At 38.7% G+C, this 18,291-nt stretch overlaps 1 protein-coding gene across 5 annotated transcripts in view; it reads left to right on the top strand.

Annotated features, from left to right (window-relative positions):
• Nucleotides 1–2,178: 2,178 nt before the first annotated feature.
• Nucleotides 2,179–18,291, top strand: part of SLC9B2 (solute carrier family 9 member B2) — a 48,114-nt gene continuing 32,001 nt past the window's right edge. The window contains exons 1-5 of one of the 5 annotated variants that reach the window (XM_060104363.1): nucleotides 2,179–2,654; nucleotides 2,854–3,046; nucleotides 11,401–11,522; nucleotides 14,985–15,113; nucleotides 15,769–15,946. In XM_060104363.1, the coding sequence (XP_059960346.1) occupies nucleotides 15,024–15,113; nucleotides 15,769–15,946 (268 nt within the window). In that variant the 5' untranslated portion in view covers nucleotides 2,179–2,654; nucleotides 2,854–3,046; nucleotides 11,401–11,522; nucleotides 14,985–15,023. The remainder of the gene's footprint in view (nucleotides 2,655–2,853; nucleotides 3,047–11,400; nucleotides 11,523–14,984; nucleotides 15,114–15,768; nucleotides 15,947–18,291) is intronic. The other 4 variants (XM_060104376.1, XM_060104348.1, XM_060104368.1 and 1 more) reach the window with 4 other exon arrangements.

The raw sequence follows: 18,291 nt of genomic DNA, 5'->3' as shown, positions 1-18,291 counted from the left end.
TAAATTTTTACAGGGTTATAAATGAACACCAAAGGTATAAAGGAGTTTGGCTTCAGTAACTTACACTTAAAGGGGTTTAGGTTCAGGACTATATATTGTTGATCTGTTATGTAAAAGAAAAATAATCATCAGATGTTTATACTTAATGGATGTCATCACTTATAAGTAAATACTTTTTTTTAGTCTAACTAAAAGTCTTTATTAAAATAAGCAGTATTTGACATGGACATAAGAAACATAAGTTAACTACCTTACAGTATTGTCAGTTTGAAGAATATTTTTTAGATTAAGTATAGATTTCCTCACCAACTTCTGAGGTAACAGACAAGAGAACATGAAACTTAGAAATAGTCTCTGGATGAAGAAACAGAAATAAATCATGTAACAGGAAACAAATAAAATTAAAGAAAATAAAAGTTTCAATAAGAAATTTAAATTCATGGAAAATAATTCCATAACAGATTACTAGGGAGAAGTTTTTTCTTGTTCTTTTAGTTTCAGGGTTTTATGTTTGTGTTTTGTTTGTTGTTACCTCAAAAGACCAAATGGTATGATGCACATGTAGATACTCAGTAAATGAGCAGTTAATCTTTCATCTCAGAACTGTAATATTAAAAAGGAAAATTTTGAAGTGGACAATGAAAGTTTAAAATTATATGTATGAGAAAGAACATGCAGTTGATGAAGGTAAGTTAAAACCGACAGCAAAAAATAAAACAAAATAAAATCTGGCAGCAAAGGATATTTTGACTAACATTCCTGAAGAGTCCATTGATTTTAAGATTTGCTTTAGGGTTCTGGACCAGGTATTCCACTACTGGACCACATATAGCTTGGTTGGTTACCTAGAACCTAAGTCATCCAATTTCTCTTCCATTTTAGTTTTTTGCTTTGTAAAATTAGGGTGTTGGGCCAAATGACTTGGGTTTCTTTGGATGTATCATTATCAAAATGCTGTAACTTCTTATCAAGTGAAGTAATGGAACACTGAAGCTTTTAAGCTTTTATGAAGTACTTCATGCTCTGAGCCATTATACATGTATATGTAAGCTATGAAAAAATGAATTGTAAATATACACATGATGGGACTTCCCTGGTGGTCCAGTGGCTGAGACTCGGCGTTCCCAATGCAGTGGGCCCGGGTTTGATTCCTGGTCAGGGAACTACATCCTGCGTGCCGCAACTAAAGCGCCCGCCCACATGTCACAAGGAAGATGGAAGATCTCTCATGCAGCAACCAAGACCTGGCGCAGCCAAGTAAATAAATAAACACATGATGAATACTGCAAAATGGACTCTAAATATTAACAAATGCTCCCTCAGAGTTAGTTCTCTCAGAGATAACTATAAACTATAAAACATTATAAACAATAAAAACAAAGTAAAAACTAGCCAAAAAGTTCAATGTTCTCCAAAGTCGTGTTGATCAAATCATGTGATGTATCAATGATCATATGACTGACAGAAATGGAAAAATATATTTGATTCCTGTTATAAGAGGAAGCTGGATGTCACTAGAAACTTTTGCGAGCTTTAGGAGAGGAAGAGTTCCGTTTAGGAAAATAATCATTTTAGATGCTCTGAAGAAGCTTAATAGACGGAACCTAGGTTCATCCATTCTCTCCGTAAGGGAGGACCTAAGAGAGAAGAATGAGTGGTTTCTGCCTGGTGGAGACATTTACGTGACATTGTACCTCTTGCCTGCAAAACGGCGATTAAAATTGGCACTTGCTTAAAGGAGTGAAAAACAGGTAAGAAAATTTTTATTTCTGTAGGAAATGAAAATTACCTCGAAAGGGGCACACGTGCATATACACACACTTAGTTGAAAGGGGAGGGGGAGGGAAATATAGAGGAAAGGAAGACACGGAAATGGCAGAATTAAATGAATGCTGATGGGAAAAAAGTCATAAACGCAAGAAGGGCAAGTGTTAAGCGATAAAAGGGAGAAGAACAAGTCTTTTATCCCACTTAATTGGTCACCTGAAGAGAGGTCTTCCCGCCCCACCTGAGAAGACACGTCTAAAAAGCACAACTAAAAAGGTGGAGTGAAAAACCAAAATGTAGAAGGGAACGATAAAGCCAGCAATTTGCTGCCCGGGCCGCACTCCTGGCTCCGCAAGAGGCAGTGCTGCGCGTCCTCGCCCAGGAGCTCGTCATAGCCGGCTGAGACGGCGCCAGGGTCGGCGCGCGCTGGGCAACTATCCCGGTAGCTTCCCGGGGAGACACGCTCGTCCGGTCCCCAGGGGCCGGCGAGGCCGCCCACCGCGCGGCGCCGCCCCGAGGTCCCGGGAAGTGGACCCGCGGTTCTCCGGGCCCCAATTCAAGCCGCGCGCCCGCCCTCTGAGGCCCCAAACCCGCGGAGAGCGCGTGGGGTGGCCGCTATGGGGTCCCAGCGCGCCCGGGCTTCCTGAGCGGTCCACACAAACCGCACCCGGCCGCCTTCCCGGAACCGCCCACGCCGCGGGCAAGGCGGGGCCGCGGACACCCGGCGGCGCTCCCAGCGCCCCGCTATCTGCAATAATTGCAGCCTCCGCCGCCGCCTGGAGCGATGCGCCACCCGGAAACCGGTTCCCCCGGGCTCTACCGCAGGCCTTTGAGCCCCTTTTCGCATCCATGGGGCTGAGCCGGCTGCCTGAGCCCGAGAGCGTTAGGTGAGTAGCCCCCGGAGAGCACTGAGCGTAAATTAAACCGGCGGCCGTGGCGGCAATCCTCTAGTGCCGGGCCAGAGGCTGGGAGCTAGCGCCCAGCGCCTTCTGGTTGTACGCAGAGTGGTGGGTGGGTGTGGATGTGTGTGTGTCTCCTGTCGTTAGTTGTTATTGGAGTAGGTTTTTCTTGTTCGTTTTGTTTTAGTTCTCAAATCCATCATACGTTGCTGCTACTGTGGCCTGGGTTAGCACCCCTCATGTGCAAAGACTCATCACTTCCTCCTGATTGGGGAATATAAATAAGCCCCTGCTCAAAGCGCACGCTGAGTCTGTGGCTTTATTTTACTTACCAGTCATCAGCTTGTTATGTCAGCCTTGTTATCTCACCCTGGATTCTGGTGTGTTTTGTTGCCCAAAAGATCAATAGCAGGAAGACACCACTAACTTTAGCCTTCCATCAAGATATCCAAGACGGGCTTCCCTGGTGGCGCAGTGGTTGAGAATCTGCCTGCCCATGCAGGGGACACGGGTTCGAGCCCTGGTCTGAGAAGATACCACATACCACATGCCACGGAGCAACTAGGCCCGTGAGCCACAACTACTGAGCCTGCGCATCTGGAGCCTGTGCTCCGCAACAAGAGAGGCCGCAATAGTGAGAGGCCTGCGCACCATGATGAAGAGTGACCCCGGCTTGCCGCAACTAGAGAAAGCCCTCGCACAGAAACGAAGACCCAACACAGCCAAAAAATTAATTAATTAATTAATTTTAAAAAAGAAAGAAATCCAGGACACCAGTGGCTAGAGACAGAGCAGGTGCTTTACTTTGCCAGATCTACCTCTGAAAGGCTAAAACCCCCTTTCCCCATTCGTCTATAATGGGCCCTCCACCTGATATTATTGCTGCTATACAGTATCTCATGAAATTCTGGTTTACTGTTTCTCTCTAAGTCAAGAGTGAAACATTTCAATCCAGCAAATACCTGTGCATCTTCTGTGGGCCAAGCAGACCTGGGGACAGGAGTTACAAATAAGAATGGAATACAATTCAGGAGCTCAAAATCCAATGGATCGGAATATACCTAACGATTAATTAGGTAGTGTGATTTACCCTATACTAATGATGTGAGCAAAATGACCGGTTCACATATTTTCTAGCATATTAAGGTCTTTAGAATTACAGTCCTATTGACTAGATTTTTGCCTTTTTAGGGTTTCCATAGAAGGCATGATAGAATACGTAGGGAAAATCAGTGATGTAGGTCTGAATCCTGGGGCCTACACAGAAAGTTTCTGTGCTGGATATGGAAGTTTGGCACTCACACTCATTCCTACCTGTGACTAGTGTGCCTTCTTGTACAGGAGAAACAGGAAAGCTAAAAACAGTTCCCAGACTCCCTTCCAGTTAGAGTTCTGAGTGTAAATAAGAGTTCTGGATGACTTGCCAGAGATTTCAAAGGCAGAGATAAGGCAGAAGCCTCCCTGCTCCTCCCTGATGATTTTGGCTGTTTTCTGTTAGCATGGAAGGTGCACAAGGTGCCAGTGTCCAGGCTCTAGAACTGTGGGTGTTGGGAGGGACTTACAGCAACCAGACTCAGCATGCCATGTTGAGTCACCAGCCCTCTGGCTGTCAAGAGGCAGCTGAGGGAGGTAGTCAACATACTCTGAGTTCCCTGTCCAGACAGCTTCCAGATCCCAGCTTCTCAGGGTCACAGGTACAGTATGTTCTTGAACTCCTTGGTTCCTGTAGGCCTCCTGATTGTGGCAAAACTAGTATATTCCCTGGTGGCTCGTCTAGTAGTGTTCTAGAAGTCATTCCTAGAGGCCCAGCCAAGACCCTGCACTTGTAGCCCTTTCAACAACCTCTAGCCTTGCAACAATTCACTTAATTCTCTGTATAAAATCTCTTTCTGCTTAAACTATTGGGCATGGTGTCTGTTTTCTGCATTGACTCTGAGTAATATGTTTGCTGCATAGCCTCTAAAAGTCACCTAATCTCTTCAGTTTCTTTAGATGGGAAATGAAGCCATGAGATTAGATCCAGGGCCTGGCAGTGATTTGAATGCCTTCATTTGGGCTCTGCCCTCTCTAGTTGCTACAGACTCCTACATTTGAGTTGGCCTCTGAAGGTACTTGAGTTTGTTACCCATACACTAGATTATCTCTGAAGTCTCTTGCTCTACAAGCATAATGTAAAACATTTCTTCATTTAAAACATTCTCAGAGTATATCACAAGAGATTGTTGACTGTCTGGTTCATGACTAACTGTTCACGGGTCCTGTTGATCATAGGGAGGCCACTGACTCTTGGTTGGCACACAGACCCTAATGATAGAACAGATTTTTCCTCTGGGGAAAAGGAATTTACATCTTTTTCACACAAAGCCTAGGAAACTAGTATGTGGGGAGATGGAGCTCCCTGTATATGCACTTGTGTAACGAGGGAGCATTCTTTGTAGTCTTGGGTCATACAGGTTAAGGAAAGTGAAATGATGATAAGTTCGAAAGAGTTTTGAAGGGCCTTATAAAGTTATTAAGTATACCTTGCCAATACAGTAAAAGATCTTTATGTGTTTTTTTTAGGAATCTAGTATTTATGTTTCTGTGGTTCATAAGGAGGGATGAAAGATTTGAGCTTACCAGTGTCCCTTATCTGTGCTCTTCAGTACAGTACATGTATGCTTCTTTCTCAAGGAAAATCTCATGAAAGGAAGATAAAGCACTGAGAGACTTCTTTTTTTTTTTTTTTTTTTTTTTTTTGCGGTACGCGGGCCTCTCACTGCTGTGGCCTCTCCCGTTGCGGAGCACAGGCTCCGGACGCACAGGCTCAGCGGCCATGGCTCACGGGCCTAGCTGCTCCGCAGCATGTGGGATCTTCCCAGACCGGGGCACGAACCCGTGTCCCCTGCATCGGCAGGCGGACTCTCAACCACTGCGCCACTAGGGAAGCCCACACTGAGGGACTTTTTTGGGACTCCTTGATGTACTTAGTACTAGTTTAAGGTTTTCTGTGATGTAGGCATTATCACCATTTTGCGGTTGAAGAAAATTGTCCAGACTGGCTAAGTAACTTGCCCCAAATAGCCCAGTTAGGAGGCAATGACACGAGAAGGATTTACACTCAGGGTTTTCATGTCCTTTTTCCTCTGACCGCTCCACATAGCTGGCATATGATGCTCATTATGATCTCATTGACATGGATGTGCACAAAATTCCCTACCTGCACTTTCCTTTTTACCCCTTACCCTTTAATCATGTGGTTCCTCTGCCTGTAATGGTCTTTATTTTCTTTCGAGACTAAGTCACCTTTCAAGGCTTGATTCAAGTATCAGCCACGTAAGGCATTATCTCCTCTCCCCTGTTTAACTCTATGCCTGCACTTCTGACATTATAATTAAATTACCTTAAGGTGGCACTAGCTGCTGTAACAGATAATCTCTGAAACCTCAGTAACTTAACACAGTAGAAGCTTATTTCTCATTCATATAAAGTCCAACCAGGTGTTCAGCTGGTGGCCTTCTCCTCAGTGATTCAGGAACACTAACTCTTTTTATATTATGGTTTTGCCATCCCCTAAGACCTTAGAGTCCTTAGTTTCCGGGCAATGGACAGGAAAAGAGAGAGCATAATGTAAAACATGGGAGCTTTCTTACAGCAGTGGAAGTACAACACATCATTTATGCCTATATCCCTTTGCCAGACTCAGGGACTTGCCACACTGACCTGCAAGGGAGGCTGCGAATGTCAACTATCTGTGTGTCTAGGCAGCAGAGGAAACTGGTTTGGTGAACACATAGCAATCTCTGTCCCTTTCTTAAAGAGCAGAGACTGCATCTCAGTCATCTTTCTGTCTCTTGTGTTTACACACCATAGAAACCCAGTAAAAGGCTGACGAACTTCAATGATTGTGAAAAGATGGGGTTGCTTATCTCATGTGCCTTAAATTGAAACTTAACCACACTTCATTATGGTTACCTAGGGAATGATCTGTCATACTCTGACTAGGTCGCAACCTTTGACTATAGGAACTGTGTCAGATTGTTCACATTCAAATCCCTAACACAAGGGCTAGAACAGGTTAAGAGCTTAATAGAGGTTTGTTGAATGAATGAGTCCTTAGAGAGAAAAAAGAGGGACAGAGTTAGTCTACATGGAGTTAGGAAATACTAACTGAGATGGTGACATTTGGGTTAGATCTTGAATGACTCGTAGAACTTTATCAAGTAGAGAAGTAAAACATGTAATCCCAGGCAGTGACGGTAGTTGTGTTTTGTTGTTCTTGTTGTTTTGTTTCATGAGTAGAAAGTAACAAAACAATCATATGTTTATAAGCCCAACTTTTAAAAATTCAATATTCAAATATTACAACTAAACTTCAGGGATAGGGCAGAAAAAATATATAACCTTACAAGCTATGCAGTCTCTAAAGACTAAAAGAATGGTGCTAAAAACCTTGGCACTGATTTTTAGCTGCTCAAATGTTCTTTTCTGGACATTTTTGAGAAATTTCGATACGAAGGCAGTGTTCTATCACTATCTGTTCATCCTCTGTGAAGGTTTTGCCCCATGTCAAGAAGCTAGGGAGACACGTGTAAGCCAAAGCTTCCTCATCACTGCTCCTTATCAGAGCTTCTCAAAGACGGCTCTGCATCAGAGTCACCTGTTGTATTGGTTAGGATGCTTTTGGCTATAAGTAACAGGATATTCAGCCAAAATTGCCTTCAAAAATACAAGCTTCTTTTCTCATACGACGAAATATCTAAGGTAAGTAGATCCAAGGTTTGTTCAGTAGCACGTTGATATCAAGGTCCAGGTTGCTTTCCATTAGCTAATCTTGACTTTTTCTTCATGGATAAATGATGGCTGCTAGAATTCCAAGAAACACAGTCCCCATCCACAGCTTCACCCTCCCCTGCTAACACACGCACACACACACACACACACAAAGACAAAAAGAGAAGAGGGTTCTCCTCTTGCCTCTCTCTCTTTATATTAGGAAGGAAAATCTTACCCAGTTGTCTGCAGTAGCCTTGCCCTCAAATTTCATTGGCAAGAAATGAATCATGCTCATCCTTAAACCAACAGCTGGCAAAGAGGAATGATGTTACAGAGATTGACTTAGACCAGTCATGATTTATTCCTAGGGCTGGTGAAGGGACCCACTGGCATACCTGAGCAGTGGCTCTTAGGTAGGTAATAAGTCACATTGCCACACTTGGGGAGATTCAGTCTCTGGAGATTCTGATTTTAGTAAGCCTAAAAGTAATATTTTAAACTTTCAATTAAACATATTTGCCTTTGGGTGGGGGGGGGGGTATTTTACAAAGAGGAGCAAGTATTGGGTCCCTTCTTACCTAGGGATAATTTCCTTTTATTCCTATCTTATTGCATAGTGTTTTACTTCATAAGTGATTCAGTCAAATCACTATATTAATTCACCAAATAGAATAGTGGTTGTTTTCTTTTGATAATTTGATTGCATGCAGTTGGAACACTTAATACTTTCCAATAAGGTAGTTCTCATTCAAGGAGACATTCTTAGTCATTTCAGTAATTAATTATTGAGGAAATTTTAAGCCCTACTCTTCACTTTATCTGAATTCCTCACTGATGGAATAGGGCTTCTTTTGGGAAATGAGTATTAGATCAGAGTTGATTAGCAGAATCCAGAAATTGGAAAGTTTCAATATGTTCTACATAGAAATACCGTATGGTATGGAAACCCTACACTTTTAACACATAAATGGATGAACACCAAAGATAGGAGATTTTTATTATAATTGTTATAGAGTACTTAATGAACAATCATGGAGATGCTTTTTCAAATGCATGAATACAGTGCATAGAGTACTCCAGCAATATATGTAAATTCTCAGTACAGTCAACCCATTAAATGTCAGCCCGTCCTACCAAAGACAGAAAATAACAAGAACAACCAGTCTTTATCCATGTAATGATCTTTCAGCAGTAATTCAGTTGATAGCAGTAAGTGTATTTTACTTGCCCAAGAGCCTGTGGACATTTGCAAGTTGATAATTCTTTCATTTCCTCTGGAATATTACAGAAAGCACTTTTAAACACTTAGATTAATAAGATAACCTGAAAAAGAAAAGGCTGATTTAACAAACCTCTTTCTATATATGAAAGCATATTTATTATGGAAGTTGTTTTCAAAGTGTGCTTCACTTGCCAGGAGGAACAGGGGTGAGTGGACAGGGTTTCTGCAGCTCCACCTTTATCTGTCCCATTTGTTGGATTTCAGGATAAGGTTTCATTTAACAGAAGATTTCTGGCTTAAAAAAATATTTGAAAATTGCTCTAGAAGCTTCTAGGCAGTTCCCCCATCTTCTTTGAAAACCACAAAAACAAAAAAATGACTTAAATTGTGAGAGGTGGAATTAAGTTACCTAAAATCAAATTACCAGAGTCTATGAAAAATATTATTACCAAGGAAAGCTGTGGCATTTTCTTTTCTCTAAAGCTCTAAGAATTGCGTAAATTCTTTTTAAATGTATTTTAAATTGTATTTTAAAATCTTTTTTTTTTAATTTATTTATTTTATTTATTTATTTTTGGCTGCGTTGGGTCTTCTTTGTTGCACACAGGCTTTCTGTAGTTGTGGTGAGTTACTCTTTGTTGCGGTGTGAGGGCTTCTCATTGCGGTGGCTTCTCTTGTTGCAGAGCATGGACTCTAGGCATGCGGGCTTCAGTAGCTGTGACACACGGGCTTAGATGCTCCACGGCATGTGGGATCTTCCTGGACCAGGGCTCAAACCCGTGTCCCCTGCATTGGCAGATGGATTCTTAACCACGGCATCACCAGGGAAGCCCCTGAAAATCTTCTTATTGTAAAAATACTAACAATAAAGAAACATAGAGAATAAAAATGAAATTCCAACAACTCCATTTCCCTCCCCAAAGGCAACTAATGTTAACAGACTTTTTCCTCTTTATTTACGTATATATACGTACCAGAACTGCTCATATTCTTGATCTATTATTCTTGATCTGCAGTTTTCTCTCAAGTTTAGAGGAAAGACAAAGCAGACTGTTCCTTTGAAGTCCACAGCTCTATGATTTTGGTGGCATACGTGCCTAATACTGTAAAATAAAACTCAAATTAAATCAAGATAGTTTCTAAGTATGTGTATCAGTCCTGTAGGAAATTCCGTATACTGGGAATGCTAAAGAGAGGCATGATTGGCCAATAGCCTTTGCATTTGTTTTTAGAAAATACTTGACCTACTAACTTATAAGCAAGTGGGCAGTCACAACAGTCTTAACAGCCATGTCCGTGGGCTTATGTCAAGCCTCATTCTTCTATTGAAATCTGTACTTGAGTCAGAGAACTTTGATTAAACTCACATTATTTACTGAATTTATGAAGTCTATCAAATTTCACCATTTGAAAAAAATACATTTTTTTCTAATATGGTTTACAGGTTGGGTATCAGTCTGAATAAAGCAATATCCTGATTGAGAGGCAGGAAAAAAAACTTGAAAAAACTTGGTTCTGTGTATAGGCCCTTTTACTGTTTATTTAAAATGTACCTTGCCTTCCTAGTTCTCAGTATAATTTTCTGGTATACAAAAATCTCTCAAACCATCTAAGTTTAACTGGATTTTTTAAAATGAAAAGCTTCTTAATTCTTAGAATCTTAAGTCATATTTAAGTGGCAAGTTGTCACCTAGCCAGTTAACTGATAATTCAGAATATGTTAACAATATTTGTCAAGAGAATAGAATAATAGTTCTTATTTCATTCATTTTGTTACCAATGTTGTGCAACTTAAATGGATTAGTAAGAATTTTTTGTTTGTAATAAACTCTATAACATTGATAACAATGGAAAAAAGTAGAGCTGAACAAAAGATAGAAAATTTTAATATTTATATTTGCTTGTGGAATGTGTTTTCAAACTTATAATTAACTATGGGTATATACAAGTATAATTTTAAACAAAATATAACAAAAATGTAAAATTATAATGCAGTGACTTGATAGAAAGGACATGAAGTCAAAGATATAGGTTAAAGAACTATATCATTTCACAAAATTTATAGTTTTACTATGGGGCTTGGCTGATATTGGCTGTGTTCACTGAGAAAAGTTATTTAGCTTCTCTAAGTTTTAGTTTTCTTATTTAAATATGAAAGAGATTGGACAAGGTAATTTCTAAAGGCCTTTCCAACTTTTATTATTCCATTAAACTATGAGTGATTTTTAGCTGCTTAGAAGCCATCTAGTTTCTCCATATTTCTTCACTTTTTAACTTTTCCATCTCAGACACCTAGCATCTCACATCGATTCTTAACTCTGTTGAACCTTTACTGGACCCAAAGACTTTTAAAGACCTCCACGAACACAATAAAGAAATTAATTAGGGTCCATTAACTATAGTATATCATTTAACTAGCATTGTTGAAAAACAAAGCATTTCACTTAATTTTATTAGTAACTGACACCTATTTTACTGAATGCAACATTTTTGTTTAACATTCGCTTTAAAGAAAAGCTCTAAAAATTTGCCAACACAGAATGCTAGGTTTGAATATTTATGAACCATCCAGGCAATTTGAAAAGAATTAAAGTGCTCTTGTTAAAGAGTATAGTTTTTGAGTTCACATTTTGATGCATATATAAATAAACAAATTCTAGAGAAAAAAAAAGAGAAGCTCTAAACTGTACTGTATATTTTAATGCCTTTTAAACCAAAATATTTCCACCTAATTTTTTTCTTTTCATTTTCTTAAAGATGTAGAATCACCTTTCTAAACATCTGTTATTATACAGGGCCTCCTTCAAGACCAATTCAGGTATGAAAATTCTTACTAAGGATTTATTTGGTGGCAAGTGACAGAAACCCAACTCAAACTGGTAAGAAATTTATTGGCTCACCTAACTGAAAAGGAGCTGCTTTCAGCGGTACCAGCAATGTGATTATTAATTTAGAGCTTTCTCTTTCTGTCTTTCCATATTAAGACTCTGCTTGTTCTGTGGTTAGTTACCTCATTCTTTAGAAGGCTTTTCTTGTATGTTACAATGATTGTCAACAGCAAGTCTGGGCTTAGCAACCCCGACAGAAAGAAAACTCTTTCTTAATGGTTCCAGTAAACACCCTAAACCTGACTCTCATTGGCCAGCTGTGGGTCACATGCTCATGCCTGAACTGGTCAAGGTGACCAGGGAAGGAGTTCCCTCGCTGGCCAAGCGTGTCCTCATCTCTGGAGCATTGGTGGAGCATGGGGATTAGAGAGAGAAGGATAAGAGTCTCACATGAGCCATATGTATGGGGAATAGAGGAGGCATGGATTCCACAAAAGAAAATTAGTGTGCTATCACCAAACAAAAAGGGGGAGAATGATGCTTGGCTGGCCAAAACTATAAATATCCCCTATGAAAAAGACATTTATTCCCACATTTTGTAGCATTAGATTGCAATCTTTTCCATGTCTCATTGTCAGCTGTCACTCACGCTGCTCTCAATTTGTCTCTATCACAATCTCTTCCTACATTTTAATGTATAACATCATAAGAGGGTTTGGAAGTCAGATGAGCAAAATCATTAGAATTGTTTTCAAAATAAGAGTTAATGCACTCTGAGAACTTGAGAGCCTCTCTATGAGTAAGGAGTATAAACTTTCTACTTTTTAATGGACTTCATGATATTTCTTACAGTCCTTAAAAAGCTCATTTTTCCATATTTTCTGATTTCTTTACCTTCTTCTGCCTTCTTAATGGGGGATATACTATTGTAAATTTGTAAATATTGTACATTTCAAGACCCAGTAACTATGAACAATAAATGCCATGAACATGGTTGCTTTAAGTTACATTTTTGTGATTTTTCTAAATTTAAGTTGGGTTTTGAAATGAGACCGGTGGTTTAAGTATTCTTTTGGAAATGGAAACATAGCAGAGTATAAACAAACAGAGTTGACCAGTTGTAAGTTGTTTTACTGGACTTATTAAAATACTGGTATTTTATTTTACCTTTTCTCTCTGCAATACCTCTCTGATCTCAAATAGTACTTAGGTATCCATGGTGGAGACTATGGGAGAATAAGGACATTTTTTTAAACACAAAACTATATGAATTCTCGAAAATAGCATATATTGTGCAACATGCCTAATTTTTATTTTTTATGTTAAAAAGGACTAGAATAACATTAATAAAATGAATTCTCAAATTCATTTTAGCCAGTAGTGTTACGTCACCTAATCAAGAAGTTTGCCTTGAAAGAAAGAGGTTAAAATCATGATCAAAGAAAATGAATAGAATTATGTAGTAAATTCTTCAAGACTGGGGAGAACTTGTCCTGCTTTAAGAGGAAAAGCAAAAAGAATCTCAGAGATTTATGATAATTAGGGAGGAGGAGTATGAGTGGCTAATAACCAACACTAGTGAATGCCTACCATATCCATGGTTGGACCTACTCTTGTCTCCATTGTACAGATGGAGAATTACTTACAAACAGCCTAAGAAATTTGGTATATGATGGAGCTGGACTTTAGACCCAGGTTTGTCCAAATCCAGAGCCAATAGACTTTGTCACCTACTATATTAGGGGGTCAGTCTCTACAGAGGGTGAAGGCCAAATGCCATGGTTTGGGATACAATGTCCAAACTCTCCAGCCTCGTCTCTCATTATCCATAGCCTCCCACCACAGGCTCTAACAGAGTTTTCCCTTGCACCACACTGGCTTTCATGCCTCGATGCCTTTAAGACAAGGGTTCTCTGAACCCAGCATTTTCCAGTCAAAATGGCATTCTTTTTCATGAGTCTAAAGTTTGAAGTATTTAAATTTTAAAAACTATATATACATATACATAAACACATATACATATGTAATGTATCATTCTATATACTTGTATTTATTTTATATAATATATAATAAAAATCAAACTAAAGGCTTTTTAAGATGCCACCCTGGCCAACAATGTATTCTGCAAGGAAGAAAAATGATGATGGTGGTGGTGGAAAGGATATCATTTTCATTGAAATTTTAAATGCAAGCATCTTGGCATTTTGTTAAACAGAAAATGATGCCTTGAGGCAGGGGTCCTAGCTAATTTATCCCTGTCTTTATGGTTTAGCATAGTGCCTGGCACATATTAGGCACTCAAATGTGTATTGAATTAGATTATCCCTTCTCTCACATAATTTTCTCTTTGGTTCTGCCAACGCTTATAGTTTGTACCTCTATTATAATACTCATCGTACTTGTTGCATTAGGAATAAGTTTGGTTACTAATAAAAAGAAAACTTGGCTAATAGTGTTTTATACAATTACTCCAAAGCTTGGCAGTCCAAGACTGACGCAGCAACTCATGATGTCGTCAAGGAACCAGCTCCTCCTTCTTTCTTGTCTACTGTCCTTGTATAGGGGTTTTTATTTTCATGGTTAAAAGATGACTGTTGGCCCTGTTGGAGGTATATCTACAATCTAGGAAGGAGAAAGAAACGTGAGAGGGCAAAGAATAAACAGTGTGATCCTTGAAAGGTCTTGCCTTATTGTTTGGGAATGAAAGCCCTCCCCAGGGACTCCCACTTATATCTCATTACATAGAACTATGACACACGGCCACCTCTAGCTGCAGAAGTAGCTAAGAATTGGAATATTTGGCTTTTCAGCCCATATAGCATGGGAAGCCAAGGGAGAAGAGATTCAAGTGGGTGTTTAGGAAGGCAACCTACAGGTCTGCCCTACAGGTTTTTTAGTTACTTCATACAAATGTATTTTTCTTGGTGTATGGTAAGTCTGTAGAGAACAAAGGATGTGCTTTGGTAATCTTTGAATTACCCACAGTGACTACCAAGAGTCTGTCACAGCACTTATCACAGTGTCTAAGACATTGTGGCTGCTCCGTCATTGTTGTTGTATTTTTTTTTTTAGCTTCAATTTTGAAATAAGAACTAGTCAGGAATTAGTGACTCTGGTTTCTCTGAATATGATGGAATCCATAGATTTCTCTTTGGTGACTCATTTCCTCATATCAACATTGGAAAATTACCTGGGGCTTTCCTGCTTCAAGTTGGCCCATTAGAGAGGACAATTTAACAGTAATATTGCTGGGATTATTTGCAGTATAACTCAGAAAACAGGGTGGGAAGGAAATCATATAAAAATATGGTAAACGAGGGCTTTTTCAAGAAAGGTAAAAAGGTAGGTAAGAATTAGGATTATATATTGTAATCAAAGAAAAGATTAACAATTGAAAATTAAGAACAGTCTAATTTAAAATATTTTAGCCACTAAGGGGAAAAATAAGTACAATTCATTCATTTAAATCTCAAATTGCTGTTCTATATCTATACTCTTTCTCCTTCAAAACAGATCCTGTTCTTCCCTCTATCATATTCTTAATTATAAATCATGGAGAATCAAGATAAAACAATTAAGCATGAAGATTCAGAACCATCCACAGAGGTGAATCACACAGCCTCCAGGTGTCAAGTAATACAGGTATGATCAAATGTAGAACATCCCAACCATTTCCTTAAGGAGGGGACTACATCTCCAAATATATGACAGAATTGTGTTCTCTTCATTCTCTATCACTCAATTAACAATTCTCCCCATTCTTAAATCCCCAAACTGGTGTAGTAGGTATGACTGCCAGTTTTCCTAGATAGTCATTAGCAGCTGGCCCTACATGGAGAGCCTGTGAAGTGCTTTGTGTTCCCAGCCTAAGCCCTAGAATGATTCTGGTTTCTTCCCTCTTTATTGCTTAAAGTAAATGAATGAATGTGAATTTGTTTTTGCCACAGATGATTATCTCTTTCTGAATCACTCTGACATATTTACCATCTATGGCCTCGAATCATATTTTAAATAGGCTAATTTTTAAACCCAGTATTGAAAATCATAATGAAATTTTATGTGACTCAAGCATTTATAATGCTACAAATAGTGACTCAATGGTAAATACTCCTCACATAGTTCATTCTTATTCTGAGCATTCTCCAGTTAGCTAGTAATAAAGCTGTGCTTTTCCTCTGTAAAGTGTTAGCCTTGATTCTAGCAACAGAAATTTGATTTGTGATGTGATGGCTCAGTAACTATAAAAATGTCCAGCAAATATATAGTTTTAAGGATTTTTTAATTGCTTTAAACACAGGAGGAAACAGTTATGAACCCCAGAGGTATAGATGGAAATGAACCAACAGAAGGAAGTAACCTACTGAATAGCAATGAAAAAATGCAAGAAACACCAGCTGAACCAAATCATTTGCAAAGACTAAGACAGACATTTGCTTGCCCTCCACGTGGTTCACTGGATAGAGTAATAACAAATGGTATGTAAATGATAAGGATGAATTCAGAACAAGAGGGTAAAAGATGAAGTTATTATAATGAGAGATTCCTAAGTAATATGGTTTAAAGGACAAAAAGACGTTTACTTCTCTCTCACATAAAAACTACAGGGTGAACAATTCATAACAGTATGTAGCTCTGCTCCATAGTCATTCAGGGTCCCAGGCTGACAGGGCTCCACCATTTTCAACTCAGGGCTACCAAGAGCAGTGTTGTCACCACCATTCCCGCTAGCAGGAAGAGGGGGAGAGCAGAGGTCAAGGGCATTTTCCTTTTCTGTATCTGAGTAATTTCATAGGATTACGTTAGCCCTCCAATGAGAAAAATGACTGAGAAATTACTTATAAACAGAAAAGCACCAAATAAATGTTGGTTGTTATTACTGTTAAGTCATTCCACTAATGTTTGAGCAAACACAGCTCAATTTATACTTCCAAACAAATCCATCATTTTGTAAGTAAAGATCCTGGTTTCCAATTCAACTTATTGCTGCTATTACTTAAAATTGGGGGGTTAAGGAGGGGGAATTTATCTCTGCACTATTTTGATGTGTTAGGGTTGGGATATATTTGTCTTTTAGGAATGGATTTGGTCTTTGGAGGCATCCCAACATTATTCTGATATCAATTTGATGAATAAATGGACGTTCAATTTCAGTAATGTTGTTTTTGTTCAAAAAGGAAGTGTGTGTGTGCATGTATATTGGAGGATGTGTAATACAGTAAGAAAAAGGAGAATGGGGTTGAAACTTCTCTATAAAGGCAAATTTAAAGACAGTTTCAAAAATTGTGTTGAGGAATGACAGCATCATTAAATATATGGCCTCCCCCAGTAAATATGTTGAAGAATGTAACATGTTTGATCTAGAAGTTATATTTACTGAAAAATCAGGCTCACTTCTTTATACATATAATTCATTTGTGAGCTCTGAAAAACATTTTTATCATTCGCCACTGGGACAATGGAAGCCAAGTATGATACGTTATATTATACTTCAGGCTCTAGATATGTTTTTAATGAAATTGGGTAAGTTTCTAAACCAGCATGAGAAAAAAATCTCAAACTTTACTTAAAACATGTAGAGAGAACCAGGTTCTAGAATATACACTAGTTGAGGAGGCAACAGATAATTTAATACCTTTTCTGTTCTTTTTATTTTTTTTAAACTTTCACCGTTCAAGTTATGGCACACTTCTATTTAAAACATGTACACTACAGTGGATATGGATTGCATTAAGGAAAGGGGTATAAAAGAATGATGTGATTTGGAGACTAGTTTTATAAAATTCTATAATCATTGGCCTTAAAGCTGCCTGAGAAATGGGGACTCACGATACATAAACACCTCTCACTTGTTTTCTTATACTTCCGTTTCTGAGGCTTACAAGACTGCTTTTTTTCCCTGTACTGTTTCCTGTGACCATTCATCATGCAAAATATTCTTCTTAAGAAGTAAATCTTACATGTGAAAATATTATTTTTCAAAATTGTAGATAAGAAATAAATTATTAATTGAATTAAACATGATTTAGAGAAACCTTATACATGTACACTCACTATGTATTCAGAATTTCATTTGGAGTATGAGGAGGGAAAAGGAAAGTTAGAGGTTTTTTTAAAAAAGTAGTATAAATGTATGGGCACCAAGGGGGGAAAGTGGCAGGGGTGGGGTGGAGGTGGGATGAACTGGGAGATTGGGATTGACATATATACACTAATATGTATAAAATAGATACCTACTGTATAAAAAAATAAATACAATTTTTTTTAAAAAGTAATGTTGAAGTGGAAAACCCTTAATTCTACCTTTCTGAATTAGTATAAAACTAGGTTTATGCTGTGATAAGATACAAGTTAGTAGCTGGCAATTCCTGATTTCCCATTATATTTCAGCCCCTGTTAGAAATTTCAGCCCCTATAGCCAATTGGGAAATACTGAAGGCCCCTTTGTTATTTTGTTGTAATAGCATCATAAGCCTAGAAAATCTGGAACAATTCTGTAAGGGTTTAAAAAATGGGACATTGGATGTGATCTCTAGCAATATGTAGAGGAGACACAATGAATAATCCTTTCACTTATGCCAGTGAAAACATCTGAAAATAGTTTAAGACTTTTTAAATGTACCTTTTATCTGTCAAGAAAACAGGAAGTCATCGGACACCAAAAACAAAGTGTAAGTAGGAGAGAGAAATAAACACTCAAGCTGGCCTTTTCTCCAGAGGCTTCTGCAAAATACCAATGTACTTGAGATTTATTCTGAGAACCATGAGAGTATAGGAGGCTTTGCTAGAGCTGCCCAGGTTGGGAGAAGTATCATAGGAGAAG

This window comes from Mesoplodon densirostris, chromosome 1 (assembly GCF_025265405.1).
Source record: "Mesoplodon densirostris isolate mMesDen1 chromosome 1, mMesDen1 primary haplotype, whole genome shotgun sequence".
NCBI lineage: Eukaryota > Metazoa > Chordata > Mammalia > Artiodactyla > Ziphiidae > Mesoplodon > Mesoplodon densirostris.
The sequence above is the reverse complement of the archived record's forward strand: the minus strand, read 5'-3'. Positions and strand labels throughout refer to the sequence as shown.